This window comes from Leopardus geoffroyi, chromosome A2, assembly GCF_018350155.1.
Source record: "Leopardus geoffroyi isolate Oge1 chromosome A2, O.geoffroyi_Oge1_pat1.0, whole genome shotgun sequence".
Classification (NCBI taxonomy): Eukaryota; Metazoa; Chordata; class Mammalia; order Carnivora; family Felidae; genus Leopardus; species Leopardus geoffroyi.
The window spans coordinates 4,881,706-4,904,291 of NC_059331.1; the positions used below are offsets into that span (position 1 = coordinate 4,881,706).

Here is a 22,586-nt window from a genome sequence, read left to right on the forward strand (position 1 = left end):
GGAGGAAGGTGAGGAGGGGGAGGATCCAGGTGGGAGGAAGGTGAGGAGGGTGAGGGTCCAGGTGGGAGGAAGGTGAGGAGGGGGAGGATCCAGGAGGGAGGAAGGTGAGGAGGGGGAGGATCCAGGTGGGAGGAAGGTGAGGAGGGTGAGGGTCCAGGTGGGAGGAAGGTGAGGAGGGGGAGGATCCAGGAGGGAGGAAGGTGAGGAGGGGGAGGATCCAGGTGGGAGGAAGGTGAGGAGGGTGAGGATCCAGGTGGGAGGAAGATGAGGAGGGGGAGGATCCAGGCGGGAGGAAGGTGACGAGGTGGGGGATCCAGGTGAGAGGAAGGTGAGGGGGAGGAACCAGGTGGGGAAGACGGTGAGGAGGCGGAAGGTCCAGGTGGGAGGAAGGTGAGGAGGGGGAGGATTCAGGTGGGGAGGACGGTGAGGAGGCGGAAGGTCCAGGTGGGAGGAAGGTGAGGAGGGGGAGGATTCAGGTGGGGAGGACGGTGAGGAGGCGGAAGGTCCAGGTGGGAGGAAGGTGAGGAGGGGGAGGATCCAGGTGGGAGGAAGGTGAGAAGGGGGAGGATTCAGGTGGGGAGGACGGTGAGGAGAGTGAGGGTCCAGGTGGGAGAAAGGTGAGGAGGCAGAGGTCCAGGTGGGAGGAAGGTGAGGAGGGGGAGGATCCAATGGGAGGAAGGTGAGGAGGGGGAGAGGATCCAGGTGGGAGGAAGGTAAGGGGAGGATCCAGGTGGGGAGGATGGTGAGGAGGCGGAGGATCCAGGTGGGAGGAAGGTGAGGAGGCAGAGGGTCCAGGTGGGAGGAAGGTGAGGAGGGGGAGGATCCAGGTGGGAGGAAGGTGAGTAGGCAGAGGATCCAGGTGGGAGGAAGGTGAGGAGGCAGAGGATCCAGGTGGGAGGAAGGTGAGGAGGGGGAGGATCCAGGCGGGAGGAAGGTGAGGAGGCGGAGAATCCAGGTGGGAGGAAGGTGAGGAAGGGAAGGATCCAGGTGGGAGGAAGGTGAGGAGGGGGAGGATCCAGGTGGGAGGAAGGTGAGGAGGCGGAGAATCCAGGTGGGAGGAAGGTGAGGAAGGGAAGGATCCAGGTGGGAGGAAGGTGAGGAGGGGGAGGGTCCAGGTGGCAGGAAGGTGAGGAGGGGGAGGATCCAGGCGGGAGGAAGGTGAGGAGGCAGAGGATCCAGGTGGGAGGAAGGTGAGGAGGCAGAGGGTTCAGGTGGGAGGAAGGTGAGGAGGGGGAGGATCCAGGTGGGAGGAAGGTGAGTAGGCAGAGGATCCAGGTGGGAGGAAGGTGAGGAGGGGGAGGATCCAGGTGGGAGGAAGGTAAGAAGGGGGAGGATCAAGGTGGGGAGGATGGTGAGGCAGAGGATCCAGGTGGGAGGAAGGTGAGAAGGTGGAGGGTCCTGGTGGGAGGAAGGTAAGGGGAGGATCCAGGTGGGGAGGAGGGTGAGGAGACGGAGGATCCAGGTGGGAGGAAGGTGACGAGGTGGGGGATCCAGGTGAGAGGAAGGTGACGGGGAGGAACCAGGTGGGGAGGATGGTGAGGAGGGGGAGGATCCAATGGGAGGAAGGTGAGGAGGGGGAGAGGATCCAGGTGGGAGGAAGGTAAGGGGAGGAACCAGGTGGGGAGGATGGTGAGGAGGGGGAGGATCCAGGTGGGAGGAAGGTGAGGAGGGGGAGGACCCAGGTGGGAGGAAGGTGAGTAGGCAGAGGATCCAGGTGGGAGGAAGGTGAGGAGGCAGAGGATCCAGGTGGGAGGAAGGTGAGGAGGGGGAGGATCCAGGCGGGAGGAAGGTGAGGAGGCAGAGGACTGTGGAGCCCTCGTGCATAAGATGCTCGTGAGGGCTGGGGTAAAGCAGGTGAGGATACTGGTACCCACACAGTGGATGAGAGAAGGATGTAGGTGAAGATACTGGTGAGGACCCAGAGGAGGAGGCAGAGGACACACAGGTCACGATGCAGGCGGAAAGAAAGCAAGTAGGTGAGCGCTTGGCGCAAACGCAGGCTCACTTCAGACTACGTGCAGGTGCAGTGCAGGTGCATGTGGGCACGGGCTCCCCGGGGGAGGAAGCAAACGTGCAGGTGATCCACAGGCAGGAAGGAGTTGCAGGGGAGGAAGCAGGGGATCACAGCTGCCTCTTCCTCCCTCTCCAAGACCTTCCGACTTTGGGAGACACATGAACTCTCAGTGAAGCTTTATTGTGGGGACTGTGGGCAGGGGTCAGTTGGGACAGCCAAAGACAACCATGTTCTCAGTGAAGTTGGCCAGGTCTTGGCACAGCTTCTCGTTCTCCTCATCCTGGCATTCATCAGCCTCTGGCCACTGTTCCAGCCAGGTGTCCTTCCCGATGACATACTTGATGCTGGGGGATGGCAACAAGTCAGGATCAGGGCAGGGAAAGCATGGGAAGGGGCGACCCACTGCGGGGGGTGGGGCATGCACAGGGCTGACACTCACTTGTGTTTCTCTCCCCACAGGTCGGCGGACATGCCCCACATGAGGTAATGTTTCCCCTCCTGCAGCTTCAGGGCTTCTCTGCACTTGATGTGGCTGATGAACCTGCGCTCCTGTCCAACCTGCACCTCATCAGAGCCTGGAAGGGACGGACAGGGACGCTGAGTGGGGAGGGCAGGGAACCAGCAAGAAGGAAGTGGAAAGACGGAACACAGACTGCAGGGCTGACCTGATTTGATGATCTGCTCGATGACCATTACGTAATCATCAAAGTCTTCTGACAGCTCCTTCTTGAGAAGCCTGGTCTTGTACACTGATGGGGGAGGAGGGGAAGGACGGTGGGGTCACGGGCAAGGGGGGCTGTGGGGACCCTCACCTGCAGGCGCACCTGGGCGTATGGCGTCCCCAAGGAGACACATGCAGGGTCACAGCCACACGTGCAACAGTCCCTGCCCCCCAGTAACACACCTGCCACATGTGTTCCCACAACCACCACGTCACACAGCCACACACGGCCATGTGCACAATTACACTCACCACAGTGGAGTCCTATGCATAACCTCCCATCCACTATCCCCCACAAGCACTGTCTCTTATCTCCATGGCTTGGCACGACTACAATGTCACACACACGACGGGCAGACGACCATATCCGCTCTCACACTGGCTGCACACCTGGCCGACTCATTAGCGTGGCTCCCCATGCACTCATGGCCCCTCATAACACATTGACACCCACACACACATCGCCTGCTACCGCAGCCTGACGTAGAGCCATATGCAGCCAGGGGCACTCACAGCCAGTCTCACACACAGCCATGGCCACACAGTGTCACTCACCCAGGCACCCACGTGCACGTGCCCACTCACCGTAGTCTACTCCTGGTTCACAGGCCTTGTCCAGACGCTCGTCCAGGGTGATCTTTTCATCCATCGGGTGCATGAAGCAGTTCTCTGTGTGGTGGATGAGTGGGGGACATGGTTGTATGACACGCGTTGTCCAGGGCCCCCCGCCCCTGGGTCCGTGTGGGTGTCCATGGGTGTGGGCTTTCAGAGGCCCCTCGGGCCACCCCCATGGAAGGAGGATCCGGGGGTGTGTGTCCACCCTTCCTGGCTTCTCTGCACCCACCCTCAGCACAGCGGCACATGTCTTTGTGACAGAGCTTGCTCAGCAACCCGTCTTCTTTGTCTGGGTGGTAGAACCGGATGCAATTCTCATCTGTGGGCAGAGTGGCAGGGAGGTGTCAGAGGGCCAGGGCCTCCAGCCCAGAGGCCCAGGGGCTTGGATGCCCAACTCCAGTCCCTCAGACCTGGAGAGGCCAGGTCCCCAACCCTGGGACCCTCAGGCCCCGCCTCACACGGATCCCTTGGACCATCAGGCCCCCAGGCCCCCCAGACCCTAGGTGGGCTGCTCACCCAGGTTGTAATAGGAGTACACCTTGACCGACCCGGGCTGGATAAGCCCCACGTTGAAGTACTGGTGCACTTTGAAGGTCAGACAGTCCTCCTGGTCATGTGAGATCTGGGGGGAAGGAGGAGGCTGGTCAGTGGGGCGACAGGTCGTGTGAGATCTGGGGGGAAGGACGAGGCTGGTCAGTGGGGCGACAGGTCGTGTGAGATCTGGGGGGAAGGACGAGGCTGGTCAGTGGGGCGACAGGTCGTGTGAGATCTGGGGGGAAGGACGAGGCTGGTCAGTGGGGCGACAGGTCGTGTGAGATCTGGGGGGAAGGAGGAGGCTGGTCAGTGGGGCGACAGGTCGTGTGAGATCTGGGGGGAAGGAGGAGGCTGGTCAGTGGGGTGACAGGTCGTGTGAGATCTGGGGGGGAAGGAGGAGACTGGTCAGTGGGGCGACAGGTCGTGTGAGATCTGGGGGGAAGGAGGAGGGTGGTCAGTGGGGCGACAGGTCGTGTGAGATCTGGGGGAAGGAGGAGGCTGGTCAGTGGGGCGACAGGTCGTGTGAGATCTGGGGGGAAGGAGGAGGCTGGTCAGTGGGGCGACAGGTCGTGTGAGATCTGGGGGGAAGGACGAGGCTGGTCAGTGGGGCGACAGGTCGTGTGAGATCTGGGGGGAAGGAGGAGGCTGGTCAGTGGGGCGACAGGTCATGTGAGATCTGGGGGGAAGGAGGAGGCTGGTCAATGGAGCGACAGGTCGTGTGAGATCTGGGGGGGAAGGAGGAGACTGGTCAGTGGGGCGACAGGTCGTGTGAGATCTGGGGGGAAGGAGGAGGCTGGTCAGTGGGGCGACAAGTCGTGTGAGATCTGGGGGGAAGGAGGAGGCTGGTCAGTGGGGCGACAGGTCGTGTGAGATCTGGGGGGGAAGGAGGAGACTGGTCAGTGGGGCGACAGGTCGTGTGAGATCTGGGGGGAAGGAGGAGGCTGGTCAGTGGGGCGACAGGTCGTGTGAGATCTGGGGGGAAGGAGGAGGCTGGTCAGTGGGGCGACAGGTCGTGTGAGATCTGGGAGGGAAGGAGGAGACTGGTCAGTGGGGCGACAGGTCGTGTGAGATCTGGGGGGAAGGAGGAGGCTGGTCAGTGGGGCGACAGGTCGTGTGAGATCTGGGGGGAAGGAGGAGGCTGGTCAGTGGGGCGACAGGTCGTGTGAGATCTGGGGGGAAGGAGGAGGCTGGTCAGTGGGGCGACACGGAATGGAGCCCAGCATAGGGTCCTGGGGGTTGAGACAGTGGTGGAGAAAGTGAGGGAGCAGGAGTCTCTACCAAAAGACTGATGAGCACTTCAACACAGCCATTTCCACTTCTCCAAGGCTCACAGCTACATTATCCCTTCCTTTCCTAGTTCAGTGTGGCCATGTGATTGATCAGTTCTGGCCACCGGACTGCTGTCTCTGCCCATAAAAACATCCACAGTTAATGGTACTGAATGCTATATTTAAAAGTAGTTGTTGGGGTGGCACCAGGAGGGCATAGTCAGTTAAATATCCGACTCTTTATCTCAGGTCAGGTCATGATCTCATGGGTTTGTGACTTTGAGCCCCACATTGGGCTCTGCTCTGACAGCACAGAGCCTTCTTGGGATTCTGTCTTTACTTCTCTCTGCCCCTCCCCTGCTTGTGTTCTCTCTCTGTCTCTCTCAAAATAAATAAACATTAGAAAATTGAAAAGAAACACTTATTGAGAGGCTAGATCTTAAAAGTTCTCATCACACACACACACATACACACACACGCACACACACGCATGCATTAAAACTATGTGAAGTAATAAATATGTTAAGTAAACTTATGGTGGTGATCATTTCCCAATATACACATACATCAAATCATTATGTTATGCACCTTAAACTTACACAATGTTGTATGTCAGTGACCTCTCATTCAAGCTGAAAAAATAAAGACAAAGAAAGGGAGAGAGAGAGAAACAGAAATAGATATACATAGACAGGTGTACTTGGAGAAACAGGCTAGCACTTAATGAAGTTGGGTAGAGAGTATATGGAACTGTGTTTTACTGCTCTGCAACTTCCCTGTAAGGTTGGAATCCTATAAAAATTTAAGTGCACAAAAAGTCCAGTACAAGAAAACGTCAACCACTAGCTCATGCACAATCCTCTTTTCTTCCAGGGAGGAGGGGTCCAGCAGAGGACTCTAAGATCCTAGGGATTGCAGAGCCCCAAGAAGGAATGTGAGCAGATCCCTGACTTAGTGTGTGGAGCAGAAAACCCTTCCCTTAGCCTCCCAACTGGACTTTACCTGAGTGGGAGGCACAAGACTCTTGTGTTGGGACCCTCATACTCTTGAGAGGCTTGTTACAGCAGCTAGTGTTGCTTATGCTGACTAATATGCGGTGAGGGGACTTTGGGAATTTTGGAAGTTAGCAGGGGGCATGTGAGGATAGGGAAACGGAAAGATGTAAGTAGGGGAGAGGAGGAAGCTCAAGTCAATGTTAGAGAGGAAGGCAGTGACAGAAAGTCCGATGGAGAGCAAACACGGAGAGAGAAAACCCAGGGGGAGCGGAGCAAGGGGAATGCTTTTCAGCACTGAGCACTTTATTTTTTAAACCCAAGTGGCTCCTTTCAAAAGTTGTTTAGGACTATGATGAGAAGAAGTTGGAGGAAGCAAGTGTAAAATGAGGTTGGAATGAGACTGGTCAGAAGGTAAGCTGCTTAGAAAAGATGAGATGACCCGGGTTGTCCACCTTCTTTTTATGCCCCTTCCCTCCACCAACCAGCAGCAGAGACCCCTCACTTCCTAGACTGGGCCTGGTGTGGCCCAGAAGGAGGCCTGCCTGGTAGACGTCAGATCCCCATGGGAAGCCTTACCTTGTCCAGGTAGATGGTGACGGTGTTCTTATTTGAGAAGGCCTTGTTCAGCTCGTACATAGAGATGTATCTGTCAACGCCATTGCTCAGCTGCGGAAGGGTAAGACTTGTGAAAATTGCCCTCAAGTCTTTGTCCACTGATGCCAGCCCCCAAGCCCAAGCCCTTCATACCAGGTCAAGGTCACCAGTGTCAGGAGAAAAGCCAGTCATCATGGATATATCCAGGATCGACATGGTAGCATCCTGGTCTCCCAAGTACCTGTATGGGGCAGGGGGAGGGTACTTGGTCCCAGGGCAGGATCAGCCCTGGGGCACAGTGTCTGCACAAGGGGGTCTGGTCAGAGACTGGGGTTACTGGTTCCCACACAGCAGCACAGAAGGATATTAGATTGTGGGAAACATTCCCCAAATGGAATAAAGGAAAGGCAGTGTCATGGTCAAGGTGACTAAAAGCTCAGGCTCTGGAGCCCCTTTGCACGGGTTCAAATCCCAGCTCCATATGACACTTGATGAGTCACTTGACCTCTCCATGCCTCAATTCGTCCAGAAAATGCAGACGAGAAAATGTTACCATGGTCTAGCTCAATAACGCCAGGCCCCCAGCACCAGGGTACAGCAGTCGTAATTGCATAAAGTACGAGTACAAATCTTGTCTCTGGATCTTGAGTCCACCAATCATTGTGCAAATCACAGACACGCATCACGGTCAGTGACCAATCACGTCATTCCTTTCAAAGTCTGTCTGTGATGGGTCACTGAGCAGTTCATGCACAGACAGCAAGGCCTGTGGTTGTGGTACTTCCTTATCTCCCAGGGATAAGCCGCATGACGTTTCACAAAACTGGTCAACTGGCAGAGGGATCTGCCAGCCAAGATGAAAGGCAGCAGAGAAATGAAGACACTGGAGGGAAAATTTGAAAGCACAGAAACGGAGTTAGAGAAGGAACAGCGGACTGTGCGAATGTCACCCTTGCTGCCATTGGAGGGACCGGCTGTCTTGTGTCATCGGCCGCTCAAAAGATAGGATGTTGGAAGCTGACCTAACTTAGCAGGGAGCGTGACAATTCACTATGTCATAGGAAAGATGCCTGCTCAATCCCTACCCCAAGTGACACAACAGAAGGAAGACCCACAGCACTTTTGGTAAGTGTTTTACAAAGGAGAACAAGAATTGCTTGTTATCTCCATGTTCTAATGTTGTAGTTTACAGCATGCTAAACAAATTCTCATGTTACTGTAATTTCCATTTCTCTGTACCTTCCTCACTGGCAGTTTGAGAGTTCTGAAGCTGTGATAAAACGCTTTATTTATTTTTTTTTTTTAATTTTTTTTTTTCAACGTTTATTTATTTTTGGGACAGAGAGAGACAGCATGAACGGGGGAGGGGCAGAGAGAGAGGGAGACACAGAATCGGAAACAGGCTCCAGGCTCTGAGCCATCAGCCCAGAGCCCGACGCGGGGCTCGAACTCACGGACCGCGAGATCGTGACCTGGCTGAAGTCGGACGCCCAACCGACTGCGCCACCCAGGCGCCCCTTGATAAAACGCTTTAAAGGTCATGCAACAATGGCAACTTCCCCCACTGATTTGTTGACACTGCTTGAATAATTTCAGGTTATGGGGCCATCGCTCGTGTTGGACTGCCAATGCAAAGTGAGGACTGCCTGGGGTACCCACCTCCTGGCAGGTACTTCAGACAATACCAGATGCACAATATGCTCTTAGAAAGGATTAGGTCATGGAAAGGAGAAGTCTTGCTATAGACAGAGGAATGGCCAAGATGACCCCCAGTGACCCATCACTTACCTGGTACAGATGTCAAGGATCATGGTGTCCAGGGCTTCCTGAGGCCTCTTGACTAGAAACACAGACAGAAAAATGGGAGGGAGGTGTCCCTGGGTCCCAACTCAGGAAGGAGGCAGACATTCGAATGAAGGCGGGGGAAGGGTAACAGGTAGGGTCTTAACTCTTTTACCATCTTCAGGAGCTCGTCGTACATTAATCTTGAGGTCAAACTTCTTGCAGGTGTGGTTGCTTTTGAGCTTGGCATGGTACATTGTCACCACCTGGTGAGATCACAGGGCAATGCAGTGTCAGCCCACTTGAGTTGAGAAGAGTGTCCCTCGGGCCAGAGGGGCTGAGAGAAGGCGGGCCAAGCTGGTGTGTGTTCCTGTTCCTTACCGACAAGGTGCCTTGTCCTTTCCCTTTAGCTGTTACTACAAAATCCTCATTTTTCTTGGTCTGCAGGGAGCAGGGAGAGAAGAGAGAGGGTGTTGGGAACCAAGCCTTCCCCTGGTTGCTATAGTCATATGCCCTATTTCTTGCCTGTGGCAAACACTGGTTGTTGTGGAGGGGGACGGTAAGCGTTTGGCTAGGCAGTTGTACCTCTGCTGACCGCTGGAGGCTAGCAGATTCCCAGAGGATGGTGTGCCTGATGGCAGAGCTGCGGCTGGGCAGTTCAATGGATACTTCCAGGTTCAGGTCCTTGTGGTCAGGGACATCCTTCTGGAATTGGGCCAAGGCCTGGAACACCATGAAGGTGGCCTAGAGCCCATAAGAAAGAATGAAGGTGAGCCAGGAGACTGAGAAAGTCGTTAGAACCCACTGGGGAAGGAAGAGACTCAGATCAGAGGGAAGGGGGTACTGGGACTATAGCTTAGGACCCCCTGCCCCAGAGAAGGTGAGGATAAGATTAGGGGTTGTTAGACACTGAGGACTTGTTCTTGATTATCCAAGGGACAGTGGCTTAGACAAGAGCTTGGACACACTGAGAAGAGGTCTAGAATCCACCAGAAATTGTAGGTATAGGACTGAAACTCTAGCACCGTTGAAAATATGGCACAATCCATCCAGGGCAGAGTCTAGGACAAAGATTTGGAGCCACTGAGAATGTGTTTAGAACCCATTTGTGTAAAAGGAATGAAGTTGGAGGGGCTCCTGGGTCGCTTAGTCGGTTAAGCGTCCGACTCTGGCTCAGGTCATGATCTTGTGGTCCGTGGGTTTGAGCCCCGTGTCGGGCTCTGTGCTGGCAGCTCAGAGCCTGGAGCCTGTTTCAGATTCTGTGTCTCCCTCTCTCTCTGCCCCTCCCCTGCTCATGCTCTGTCTCTCTCTGTCTCAAAAGTAAATAAACGTTAAAATAAAAAAATTAAAAAAAAAAAAAAGGAATGAATTTGGATCTTGGGGATACTGATCATATGTTCTAGATTTCAAATGGACAGAGACTGGCAGCTTTCCAGGAAGAAAGGGGTCAACTGGAGACTGAGGCTATTGAAACCGTGTCCTAGAACCCACTCTCCTGGGTCAGAGAGGCTTATATGATGTCCTAGATGATGTCCAAGAACATGATCTAGAACCCACAGTAAGATGAACTAACAGTGGGAGCTGGTGGAACTGAGATCCTGGTCTAGATATCAGGAGGCTCAGAACACAGCTTGGGCATCCAGAATGTAGTCTGGAATCCACCAGTGGGTTCACAACTAAAAAATCCTGACCTCTCAATTCCATTACAGCCACTGTGGCTTGTGGGACAGAAGGACTGCCCCTCTTGGTTAACATGTTCTCTAGGAGACCAGTGGGAAGCCAGAGGAGGTTGGCATGCAGGTGCCTGGGGGATATGGGGTCACTTGCCTGGGTGGAGCCATAGCCACCTTCGTAGTATCTCTGCTCATTGAGCCAGCTGGCGATGGGCCGTACAGAGTCAAAGTCTTTGAGCACCAGCAGGGCCAAGAGGGCATAGGATGTGGCCTCCACGTTGTAGAGGTGCTTGCCAGGCTCCTCCCAACTTGTCTTCTCTGCAAAGAGATGCACCCCCCGCATCCCGTTCCCCATGCTCACTGCACAGTCCAGCCTGAGATGGCTCAAGAAAACTCAGAAAAAGACTCACAATAGACTTCTTGGTGTTCAGGTGTCCTGACTGACATCCAAGGCCCTCAATCTGCTGGCTCCTCCCTCACTCTCTTCTTTCATTAACCTTCACTCTTCCATTTCAATTCTCAGCTGCAGCTCCACTGATCTACAGTGGAGCTAAACTTTCCATGGTCATTCTTACTTGCTGGGCCTTTTCACATTCTGTACCCTCTATGTATTCCTGGTTAATCCCATCCTGCACAATTCAGCTTCAATGGCACCCCAAGAGTTTGTGAGGCCCTCCCTCTGTCTCTTAAAACATCATGTGCTGTCCTGTCCTAGCACTGTGATGCTCTATAGCAATCTATTTACTCTTTGTTTCCTCAACTGGAGTGTGAACCATGTTGGTAGAGGCTGTGCTGTGTTCACTGCGATGTCCCAAGTGCCCACGAAAGCACTTGTGGCAGAGATCATCATTAAAAAGCATTCCCTCCTGGGGGCGCCTGGGTGGCGCAGTCGGTTAAGCGTCCGACTTCAACCAGGTCACGATCTCGCGGTCCGTGAGTTCGAGCCCCGCGTCGGGCTCTGGGCTGATGGCTCAGAGCCTGGAGCCTGTTTCCGATTCTGTGTCTCCCTCTCTCTCTGCCCCTCCCCCGTTCATGCTCTGTCTCTCTCTGTCCCAAAAATAAATAAACGTTGAAAAAAAAAAAAAAAAGCATTCCCTCCTCAGGGACACCTGGGTGGCTCAGTCGGTGGAGCTTCCAACTTTGGTTCAGGTCATGATCTCACGGTTCAGGAGTTCAAGCCCCACATCAGGATGTCTGCTGTCAGCACAGAGCCAGCTTTGCACTCTCTGTCTCCCACTGTCTCTACCTCTCCCCTGCTCATGCCCTCTCTTTCAAAATAAATGAACATTAAAAAAACAAAACACTGCTCCCTCCTCCTGGGCACACAGTTGCAATGCATCTCCCATATGTCTTTGCAGGCAGGTGCAGCCACATGACTGAACTCTGGATGATGGAATGGACACTGGCAATGTTAGGGGCCCCTTCCATGCCTGGTCTACCTCCCTTGAATGATCCACCTGACCGTTTCCCCTTATGCTTAGATGGAGTGGATCCCAAGCACCCCATGGTGGCAAAGTCATGAAAAGATAGAGGCCCAGATCTCCACATGAGTGTCTGGAAGAGAGCTGTCCACCAACAACAAGCTTCCATTGTGCTAAACCACCTCAGTATATGTACTGACATATGTTACATCAGTGAGTGCAAACCTGATGCAGTATATTACCTGAGCCAATGATTAAGTGCTCACTGTGTGCTGGGCACTGTGCTAAATTCCCTATGGCATTATCTTATCTAATCCTAATTACCCTTGAGATAATGATGACAACACATCAGAATAGAGCTCTCACTGTATGCTAGACCTTCTGCCTACATTACTCCTTCAATCTTGTCAAGAACCTATGATGTAAGTATCTTCTTCAGGTGAGGTCCAGGGAGGGTCAGTGACTTTTACAAAGTCGCACAGTGAGAATGTGGCAGAGGGGGATTTGAATTTGGGTCTGTCTGATGTCAGAGCCCACGTCCTTGTTCCTGTGTCATAGCAAGTGCTCAAAACATAGCTGTTGAATGAATGATGCTACCTTCTTGTGTAGCTTACAGTGAGGATTCTGACACCTCAGAGCCATTCAGCCAGCAGGGCTTAGCACCATCCACTCCAGCTCAACCTGAAGCTGCCCATCGTAGCATAGCTTAGAGCCACACATGCCAGCTCAAGATGACCACCACCAAACCATGGCCATGCATTCCTCTGTTCTTCACCAGGCTGCCACTCACCTTTGGCTGTGCTCAGAAATTTTTCGAGGAGATCTTCCTTCAGCCTGCCTAATCGGGCCAGGGCGTAACCTGCAATGGCCACAGAATATGGTCTCCGCAGGTTCCTATAGTGGAATTCAATATAATCGCCTGCCTTATTGATGTTCTTTTCCAGGCTCTGTGAGAAAAAGGATTGGTTCTCTGGTAAGTTGGACATTGCAACCACAGAGAGCTGGTAAGCATCACACAAATGCCAATTCTTGGGTATGAGGAAGGATTCTGTCCTTGGGACATATTTGTTTAGAATCTGTCTTTTTTTTTTTTTCTTTTTTGGGTTTTCCAGACATTTTAGTATCCGTGAACTGCCTCGTTGCTGAGTAACTCTGATGTGCCTGGGACAGTTTATATACCCAGTGGTGTTTTGGTAACAGTTTAAGCACCAGCTCTCTGGAGTGTGTATGGGGGCCAGAGGTCTGTTTTACCGCCTGCCAATTACTGTGGTGTAAATGCTCCCACTGTGGGCAATTTCAAGCTACCAACGTAATGGCCCTGAACATAAAGGGGAGAATATGTGTCGCAGATAGACACTCATGACCTAGTATGACCCAGCTTCAGCACCCCACTGGGAAACCTCTTCTCTAATCATCAGCTTCACAGCTAACACTTACTATATGGCAGTCACACAGGCAATCGCTGAACTTCAGGATCCTACGGGGTTGGCATTATTTTCATCATCATCTCTACTGCACGAATGACAAGATTGAGACCCAGAGAGATGATGGAAGGAGGAAGACATGACGTGCAGCGTTCGCGAACTTTCTTGGTGTAAATATTACCGTGGCCAATTTCAAACCATGTGGAGTCAGTGAATGCAGAGTTGGGGGAGGGGGGCAGTAGCACAGAATTAGATCGCATTTCCACCTTATAGGTACATAACCTCGAGATGGATAGATTTGTCATAGATAATGAGGGAGAGTAATAAAACAACCAGGAAGTGATGAGTTTTGAGTGTTTCTTACCTTTGCTTTTAATGCTTAGTGTTTAGTCTAAAGTCAGTTTACATAATTTGCTTGAAAAGAATGATTGTGTTTAACAACTAGCTTGTGAAAGTCCTGGAAGTTTAACAGTTGGCTTTCACAGACTGATCCCAGCACACTCTTCATCTGCATCCCAGTAATCTGGGTCTACAGCCTATGCTATACTCAGGCATAGTGTTGCCATTTTGTAGAGGAAATGTTGGTGCCTTGCAGCAGAACCTAATCCTTTCCCCGCCAGCTGCCTGTCCTCCATCTACTCTTGACTTTTGCAGAAACTTCGGTCTTTCATTCACTCGGCCACAGTGGAAGTAGCCATATTTGCTCAGTAAGACCTACTTCCTGGCCTCAGCTGATTGGTCCAGGTATGACCACCTGACCCCGGGTGGGCCAATCAGAATTTCCCCTATGGGAATCTGAAAGCTCTAGGTTTGGTCTGGCTATTTCCCCAAGGAAGGCAGCCAAGTTCTGCCGAGCAGGCTGGGTGGCAGGGAGAGAGGAATTATTGGGCCCAGAACGGCCTGGGTCCCTCTGAGGCCCTCAAGTCAACAGCCCTGTCCCCTCTATCTTGAGTCTGATGAAGGGAGGGGCAGCTGCCTGAGGTAAAATCCTGGGCTCTCTAACTTGGCAAGTTAAGGTCAAACAAACCACTCTCAAACCCCAGGACAAAGCAGAGGGAGTAATTGCAGAGACTCTGGGGAGTCCATCTTTCTAAGCTTCTCTGCTTCAGAACCAAAACCAGAGGAAAAAGAGACAGCCGTGAGCCAATATTTGTAATCATTTCCTTTTTGGGGTCATGGGCCCCTTGGAAAATTTCCTAAAAGATCTCCTGAACTAAGAGAGTAGCCTTGATGTGTTCTTGGGTCTGGGTTGTGCCTTTTCTTCAGGGAAGCAGCAAGGTATGCTGCACTGATCATGTAGCAGTGATGGGGAAAGCAGGCTGAGGGGGCTTTTGTTGAAATTGGCTGACACTCTCTGGACAGGGTAAAGCAGGCAGAAAGGACCCATTCTTTGATCTCTTTCTGTCTTAGTTTTCTCCTCTGTAACCTGGGGATAAGAAGAGTAGCCTACGTCTCGGACTCTTAGAAGGATTGTCGGACTTAGCATGTGCAGCACTTAGATGAGCATCTTAGTTAACTGCTCAAAAAATGCTGGGAATTATTATGGTTTTATGGCTATTATGGGTGCTGTGGTGGCTGCTATTGCACTGGGAGGACCGGGAATCACCCTAATGTAACACCTCACCCTCCAAGGTGGATGTGCCGTGGGTAGGGAGGCGAGAAGGAGAGGGTGGGTGGACACTTACATTGACCCTTTGCTTGCAAATATCTTTAGCCTCTTCCAATGCAATGAGAACAAAGGCTGTGAGGGATACATCCTTCTCCTTATTCTCCTGGTAGCCACCCTAGAATGGGAACCAAGAAACAAGGATAGTATGACCACTGTGTCCCCACATGCTGACCAAACCTCTTGTAGGGTCAGCAGGTCAAGGCAGGGTTGAGTCTCTCAGCAGTATCTCCCTAGGTGGGCCACATTTTTCAGTATTCATTGATTCAGCAATTGTTGCTGGTGCTGTGGATAAGATGGTGGGCAAGAACTAGACACCAGCCCCAACCCCCACAGTGCTCCCCATCTAGTAGGGGAGACAGACATGAACCAATTGGCTCACCAGTAGACATATCGTTACAAATTGGTGAGTGCTGTGCAGGAGGAGAAGAGGATGTGGCATTGAGAATGGAACCTGGCAGTGTGACTCAGATGTGGAGATCAGGAAAGATTTCCCTGTGGGATGACCAGGGCTGGCATGCCAGACAGTGAGAACAGCATGTGCAAAGGCCCTGTGGCTGGATACAGCAAAGCTCCTTGCAGTACAGATGGCATGTGATGGGGGTAGGGGGATGGTGTGAGATTGGAAATCCGAAATGTCAGGCTAAGGCAGTGATTCTCCACCTTATGCGTGCATCAGCACCTCATGGCAGGGGGAGGGGGGGGGGTTGTAGCAATTGTGATTCCTAGGCCCTACTCCTGAAGTTTCTGATTCCTGCATCTCAAGTCTGTATTGAGATCATACTTTTCTAACAATTTTGAAGGTGATTATGCAGCTACTGGCCTGGGGACCACATTTGGAGAACCAGAGCTGGGAAGGGTTCTATATTTTCAGAGTGAAGGGGGAGGGACTTCGGTGTTGCACTAGCCTCTGAAGGTCTCTGGTCTTTGCATTGGGAAAGTGACACTCTCAGCTGAAGGGGTAGCCTTTCTCCTGTCTATCCTGTGACTCCAGTCGTCCCTCCCCTAGCTTGCCCGAAACCCATGCTTCTTACAGTCATTGCTTGGGACATTACGGGCGCATCTTCCCGGAAGACCCCGTCAGGATTCTGCCTGTGAAGGATCAGCCATTTGACCGCCCCGCAGATGACATCGGCCTGAATGGCAATGAGGTTGGCTGCCAGAGAGAAGACCTTGACCACGTAGGCTGTCAGCCTGTGGGCGGCACAAAGCGTCAGCCAATCGCCTCCGGGATCCAGAGACTGCCATTCCAGGAAACCAATGAGCAGAGAGGGGCGGGGCCTACAGGCTGGCCCAGCTTCCCCACCCAAGTCAGGCGCCAGCCTAGCCACAGGGGGCGCTTGATGTCCACAGGCCACGTGGCAGCTCAAGGTGGGTGGCTCATCTCTGTGGGCTGAGGGTCCATACCACAGGGTGTTCGGGCGACACCTGGCTGGAACACCCCAGGCGGGCCTGCTCAGTGGGGTGCCAGAACCGCTCACCAGGTGCTGGGCTTCCTGTCCAGGTAGGCCGCATAGGCCGAATTGTCCTGTCTGTAGGCCAGCTGCTGGGAGTACCCTGCAGGGAAGCCAGAAGTGTCTCCAGAGGAGCAGGGGCCGAGTGGAGGGGCTGAGGGGACAAGGATTCTCTGAGGCGGGAGACAGGGGTTCAGGGAGGAATGAGGGGGCTCAGGACTGAGCAAGGAAGTCTTTTGGGAGAGCAGAAGGGGCTTCTAAAAGGGGAAGGAGTTCTCAGAGGAGAGGGGTTCAGAGAGGCGAAGGATCTCAAGGGGGTTCAGGGCAAGGGGGCCTCAGTGAGAGAGGGAGTTCTAGAGAGCTCAGAGGGGCCCAGGGTCTCAGAGAGGGCAATGGTCAGGGGAGGTCTTTGAAAAGAAGGGATCCTGAAAGGGGAGGAGCTTAGAGGAAGGGCGTGGCCTGGAAAGGGGCCTGGGTCTCAGGGAGGACCCTGCTCTGGAGGTGGCTGGAGCAGAGAGGGTCTCCCAGGCAGACCCACCCTTTTCGATGAGCTGCAAGGCTTCCTTTCGCTTTGTGGGTTCCAACTTCTCCCACTGCTCCGTTTGGTCCAGGTAATGGATGGCAATGACGGTGGGCGTCATGCTTTTCATGTTCTGCTCCCCACAGCCCGAGGGGATCACGATGAGGTTTTTCAGTCGCTCCGCATCAATGGCATCCTCAGTCAACTGAGCCACCGGGGTCCCTGCAACCCAGCAGGAAGACAGGGCTCAAGCAACTCACCCACCATGGGGTGGCGTGAGAAGGGGCAGGGCTGTCCCCAGCGATCCCAGGCTCCAGGCAGCCAGTGCCAAAGAGGTCAGGGGCAGTTGGGGGCTGAGGGGACGTGATGGTAGGAGGTACGAGGCGGGGTAGGGGAGTGGGGAGGGTGTCAACATTTGTAGGGAAGGGAGTCTTATGCTTCACAGAAATCTGCTCCCTGAGCCTCTTGTCACAAGTGGCAAATTAATTCCAGAACAATCGTCACCAATACTTAGATCATGCTTCATGCTGTTGCCAGGCGCTGTTCTAGAGAAACATCATACAGTATCTCATTTAATCCTCTCAACAAGCCTTTGATATAGGTACTATTATTCACCCCATCACAGATGAGAAAACCAAGGGTCTCTCCCCAAAACCTTACAGCTTACAGGTTACAAGGTGCTTTTCCAGGAACTTCTTTTCCCTTCTGGCTCCAGTCGTCCAACTCAGGCAATTAGTTCCAGAATTTCCTGCTCTTGAACTATACTGTTGCTCATTTAAGCTTCTCTATCAGCAAAGGCTATTTGCTGAACTAAATACTGCCTGGAACCCTCTATAAAACAGATCAGGGAGGTGGCCTGCTGTTCTAGCTGTAGTGGAGGCAGGGGACGCACGGTAGTATACATGCCCAGAATTCGGAGAAATTAGGTCCCCTTCTCCAGAGCTGTGCCTTCCTGGGCGAGGGTCAGTGGCAGCTCACCTTGCAGGAGGATCCTGGTCTCTGAATCTGTGTCTGGTACCTGGTCACTGAGGTCTGCGGCGTGGACCTCCTCTCGCTGCACTCCGTCTGCCAGTGGAATGGGAAGGACCCATGGCGTCACCCTCTCCCACAAGGCCCTGCCTCTCCCCCTACCCCGCACCCACAGGTCTCGACCCTTCTGCTGTGGCTGACTCACTTTGGCCCCGGTTTTCTGGATCCAGTGTGTGAACGGCCACAGTTTTGTTGACTCTGATCCCTTCAGGCTGAACAGTGTTGGGATGGGATGGGGGAGGGGGAAGTCAGGTGAATGAAAGAACAGACACAGCTGATCAGCAGGGCATAGGCACGATGGCATCACCCATCCTAGTTCTGTGACTAGGAGTCAGTTTACCCCCACTGCCTCTCAAATGTCCTTAAAATAAAAGAATGTGCATAAAGTACTGAGTACAATGCCTGGCACTTAGTAAGCGCTCAGTTAAACTAGGGGCTATCTTATTATCAATGTCCCAAGTGAAGCTCTCCTTCCATGCTGGACTGCTGCTGTTTGTGCCCTTCCATCACACATTCTCCTTGAAGCTGGTACTAATGCACACATTTTCCTTTGGAGACCCAGTCTCCTCCATGGCATGCTGGTAAACATTTGATAGCCATCTCTCCAGGAAGAAAAGATCCTGATTTGTGGCCCTGGCAGTTTCCATCCTGCGAACATCCCTGCCACGGTAGATTTCAAGCTACCAGCATCAGAGGGTGCAGAATTGGGAGTTGTGGACACACTGGCTCTGGGGAGCCTTGTGCAGGCTCCAGCGCCCTCTTGGGTTTCTTCCCATTGGTGCCACACTGGGACCCCTGTTAAAGGGATAATTAAGATTGTGCTCCTGGGGGCTCCTGTCTGCCTGGATGGAAGAGCATGGGATTCTTGACCTTGGGGTTGTAAGTTTGAGTCCCACATAGGGCATGGGGATTACTTAAAAATAAAATCTAAAAGAAAAAAAAAGAGTTTGTTCCATTAAGGAAAGAAATATATAATAATAACTATATATAATTATATAATAATAATAATATATATATATATAATATATAATACATTATAATAAATTCTAGTTTGGGTATAAATAAGATATTTCACTGTAAAATAACACTCTCAATTTTAAATCATTTTCTTTCTTTTTTTTGAGTTAGGTTCTGTTATCCTTTATTTTTGTTTTTTTTTTGTTTTAATATATGAAATTTATTGTCAAATTGGTTTCCATACAACACCCAGTGCTCATCCCAAAAGGTGCCCTCCTCAATACCCATCACCTACCCTCCCCTCCCTCCCACCCCCCATCAACCCTCAGTTTGTTCTCAGTTTTTAAGAGTTTCTTATGCTTTGGCTCTCTCCCACTCTAACCTCTTTTTTTTTTTTTTTTTTCCTACCCCTCCTCCATGGGTTTCTGTTAAGTTTCTCAGGATTCACATAAGAGTGAAAACGTATGGTATCTGTCTTTCTCTGTATGGCTTATTTCACTTAGCATCACACTCTCCAGTTCCATCCACGTTGCTACAAAGGGCCATATTTCATTCTTTCTCATTGCCACGTAGTACTCCATTGTGTATATAAACCACAATTTCTTTATCCATTCATCAGTTGATGGACATTTAGGCTCTTTCCATAATTTGGCTATTGTTGAGAGTGCTGCTATAAACATTGGGGTACAAGTGCCCCTATGCATCAGCACTCCTGTATCCCTTGGGTAAATTCCTAGCAGTGCTATTGCTGGGTCATAGGGTAGGTCTATTTTTAATTTTCTCAGGAACCTCCACACTAAATCATTTGCTTTTTAATGTTTCATTGTTATTTCAATGACTTTAACATTACGGGGGAAAATTAACCACTAAACAATTTCAACCATTAAAAAAGACACGTAGATGGGGGCCTTCATTTGTCCTTTAGCTTCGGGCTCCTATTGTGGTTTGACTTGGCACTGTCTCTATTTAAAATTTTGATCTTTTGTGTATCATGGATTTTTTGGCATTAATTTTGATTCCTTACAATATTGCATTAAAACACTGTTGCTCTTATGATCTCCCATTTTGCTTGAAAATATTAAGGAAAGATGATATGAGGCTTTTATTTTTATTGAAGACTTGATCTCCTATTATATTTGAGAATGTTCATCACTAGGAAAGAGTGAAAATGTAAGTGTTTCGCACTTACCCTAATCCTGGCCTTGCTTCCGAACTTGTAGGACTCCCAAGCATCCTAAGCTGGACACTGGACACTCTTGGTGTCTCAGAGTCAGTGTCTCCAACCTGGGTTGACAGCATGGGGAGACAGGAGCCTCTCCCAAAGGACAAGGGACTGCAGGTGCCCCAAGGACTCACCACGACCTTCAGGGGCTTCTTGACACCATCGATGAGGAAACGATTGTAGACCGCAGCCTTGACCTCCACCTCATGTAGACCGACCTTCAGAGGCACGAGGAGAAAAGGCACGGCTATTGAGGACTTGGCTGGAATTTCCAGAATCTGCTGATAGGGTTTCCTTGCGGTGGCCTGGCTGCAGAAGGCTGGGTTGTAGAGCAGGGTCACTCGCACCTGCCAGGGAGAGAGTATCAGTCAGAAGGGCAGGTGCCACGGCCACCTCCCCCAACCATCCAAGCTCTCCATCATACCTCTGCCCCCACCCCCCCCCGGAACCCACCTTGAGCTCCCCAACATCCTGGTAATTGTAGAGCACGGCTCGGATCTCCACTTGCTCATTGCGCACGACAGAGTAGGGTAGCCGCAGGTCGATGAAGAAGTCTTGCATCACTGTGACCTCATAGGGGTCAGCCACGCAGATCCCTGCCCAGGAGTGGAGTGTCAAGGGAAGAAGGTGGACAGGCTCTCAGTGCTTACCCCTCACTGCGGGAGCTGTGTCAAGCTCAGCCTGTGTTTGTGCAAGCCCAGGGGCTAAACAATTGCACAGGTGACACATTACCGATAGTGGTGGCAGCTGGGAGTCACTGTCATGTACGGTTTCCATTTTCTTCTTGTAGTTTTACTCATAGGTAGGTGTGCAGGGGGCAAGGGCTCAAGCACACCTGAAGGGTCCATACCTGGGCTTTCCAAAATGGTAGCCTGAGCTCTCTCTGGTCCCTGGGCACTTGGAATGTGGCTAGCTCAGAAAACTTTTAAACACATGTTTGGAACAATTTGCATATGCCAACCTACCTTTTCAGCTGTCCATTTTGCAAATCCTACAATACAGATCAAAGTATTTCCAATGAAAGGCTAGGGGCGCCTTTCCACTGACTGGCTCAGTCAATGGTGGGTGTGATTCTTGATCTCGGGCCATGAGTTCAAGCTCATGTGGAGTGTAGAGATGACTTATAAATAAAAATAAAATCTTAAAAATAAAAAGGTGAGCACCTTCCTTGAGATGCTCTGCAGACATAAATATGTACTAGATTTCAAAGGCTCAGTACAAACAAAAGCAAAATGCATCTTTCACAATTTTGAGATATTAAAAGGTTAGTCTTAAATATCAATAGATGATTATTGTAACATTATCATTAGCATGATGGTGGGTTTTTTCAACATATTTTTCAGCATATTTTTTCAACGTATTTACCACAAGTTGCAAGAATAACATTGTGGAGATATTTGGTTACAGAAAATGTATGATAAAATTGATGTCACCTCCTCTTTTTTTATGGGGCTCCCAGAAAATTTAAAATGACATGCAGCCTGCATCGTATTTCTGGTGGACAGTGCTGATCTACAGGCAGTGAAAATGACTGCAAAAGCGATGGTTAATTTGTGATCCAACAGCTACTAGGCTATATTGAAGCACTCGGTTGATGAAGCAAAATTTGCAAAAGCATTATCATATTGAAATGTTACACTAAAAAAATAAATAAAAATAATGTTGCACCAAAGGTGTATTAAAATTTGGGGCACCTGGGCGGCTCAGTCGGTTAAGCATCTGACTCTTGATTTTCACTCGGGTCATGATTTCCGGGTGCCTGAGTTAGAGTCTGGTGTCAGGTTCTGAGCTGATGGTGTGGAGACTGCTAAGGATTCTCTTTCTCTCTCTCTGCCCGCGTGCTCTTCCTCTCCCCCTCTCTCTCAAAATAAACATTTAAAAAAGACAGTTAAGGAAAAGAAATACATAAAAATTTAGTATATATATATATATATATATATATATATATACCTTATTTTTCAGCAATGGAAAAAAATAGAGGCTTGAACCTTGAGCCTTGAAAATCCTTATTTCCTAACCTACGGTCATTATTTCTCATTCTCGCAGGGGTCTGTTATAGTCATGGGAGGTAGTTACCATTTCTTATCTACCATTCATTTTTACATTTTTAAAAAAGTTTATCTTTGGCCATCTCTACACCCAATGTGGGTCTCGAACTCACAATCCCAAGATCAGGAGTCACAGGCTTTTCCAACTGAGCCAGCCAGCAGCCCCTGTTTTCACATTCTTAAAGCCAGATTCAATTTACTCTGGTGGGTGAAAAACCAGCTTTTGCACCACAAACAGGAGGCTACCTCCAGGGAAACAAAACGGTTTTGTTTTGTTAAATACTGGCCAGCTCACGTTGTGTCTGCAGACAGCAGACCTACTCTCTCCTTGCTAATCCAACTCAGTCAAGACCTACAGAGGAGATGAGGACATCCTTGCACCAGACTTAGCTTTTCCCTTGAACAAGCTGGAAGGAGCGAGAGAGAACCACACACAGAGTGACCTCTGACACACCATCCGTGTTATGTTTGAGGCAGAGAAACGCCTACTCTCCGTGACCCTGGAAGGACAGCTACATGTTTGTCCAAACCCACGGAAGGTACATCACTGAAAGGGGACCCGAGCTTTTGACTGCACCTGATGATAATGTATCAGTGTTGTCCCAGGGATTGTGGCAAAGGTACCACCTAATGCAAAAAAGGGTTAGAG

The 22,586-nt window shown here is 51.2% G+C and overlaps 1 protein-coding gene across 2 annotated transcripts in view; it reads right to left on the bottom strand.

Annotated features, from left to right (window-relative positions):
• Positions 1-2,175: 2,175 nt before the first annotated feature.
• The window catches only part of LOC123605203 (complement C3-like), a 40,153-nt gene continuing 19,742 nt past the window's right edge, over positions 2,176-22,586 (bottom strand). For both annotated transcript variants that reach the window (XM_045491751.1, XM_045491752.1), the window contains 22 exons: positions 20,343-20,485; positions 20,024-20,236; positions 17,856-17,922; positions 17,660-17,746; positions 16,700-16,903; positions 16,189-16,264; positions 15,742-15,901; positions 14,727-14,825; positions 12,408-12,564; positions 10,351-10,514; positions 9,109-9,267; positions 8,905-8,964; positions 8,699-8,789; positions 8,530-8,581; positions 6,895-6,982; positions 6,724-6,813; positions 3,867-3,972; positions 3,580-3,669; positions 3,321-3,404; positions 2,680-2,763; positions 2,454-2,589; positions 2,176-2,358 (listed from right to left, as the gene is read on the bottom strand). In XM_045491751.1, the coding sequence (XP_045347707.1) occupies positions 2,217-2,358; positions 2,454-2,589; positions 2,680-2,763; positions 3,321-3,404; positions 3,580-3,669; positions 3,867-3,972; positions 6,724-6,813; positions 6,895-6,982; positions 8,530-8,581; positions 8,699-8,789; positions 8,905-8,964; positions 9,109-9,267; positions 10,351-10,514; positions 12,408-12,564; positions 14,727-14,825; positions 15,742-15,901; positions 16,189-16,264; positions 16,700-16,903; positions 17,660-17,746; positions 17,856-17,922; positions 20,024-20,236; positions 20,343-20,485 (2,552 nt within the window). In that variant the 3' untranslated portion in view covers positions 2,176-2,216. The remainder of the gene's footprint in view (positions 2,359-2,453; positions 2,590-2,679; positions 2,764-3,320; positions 3,405-3,579; positions 3,670-3,866; positions 3,973-6,723; positions 6,814-6,894; positions 6,983-8,529; positions 8,582-8,698; positions 8,790-8,904; positions 8,965-9,108; positions 9,268-10,350; positions 10,515-12,407; positions 12,565-14,726; positions 14,826-15,741; positions 15,902-16,188; positions 16,265-16,699; positions 16,904-17,659; positions 17,747-17,855; positions 17,923-20,023; positions 20,237-20,342; positions 20,486-22,586) is intronic.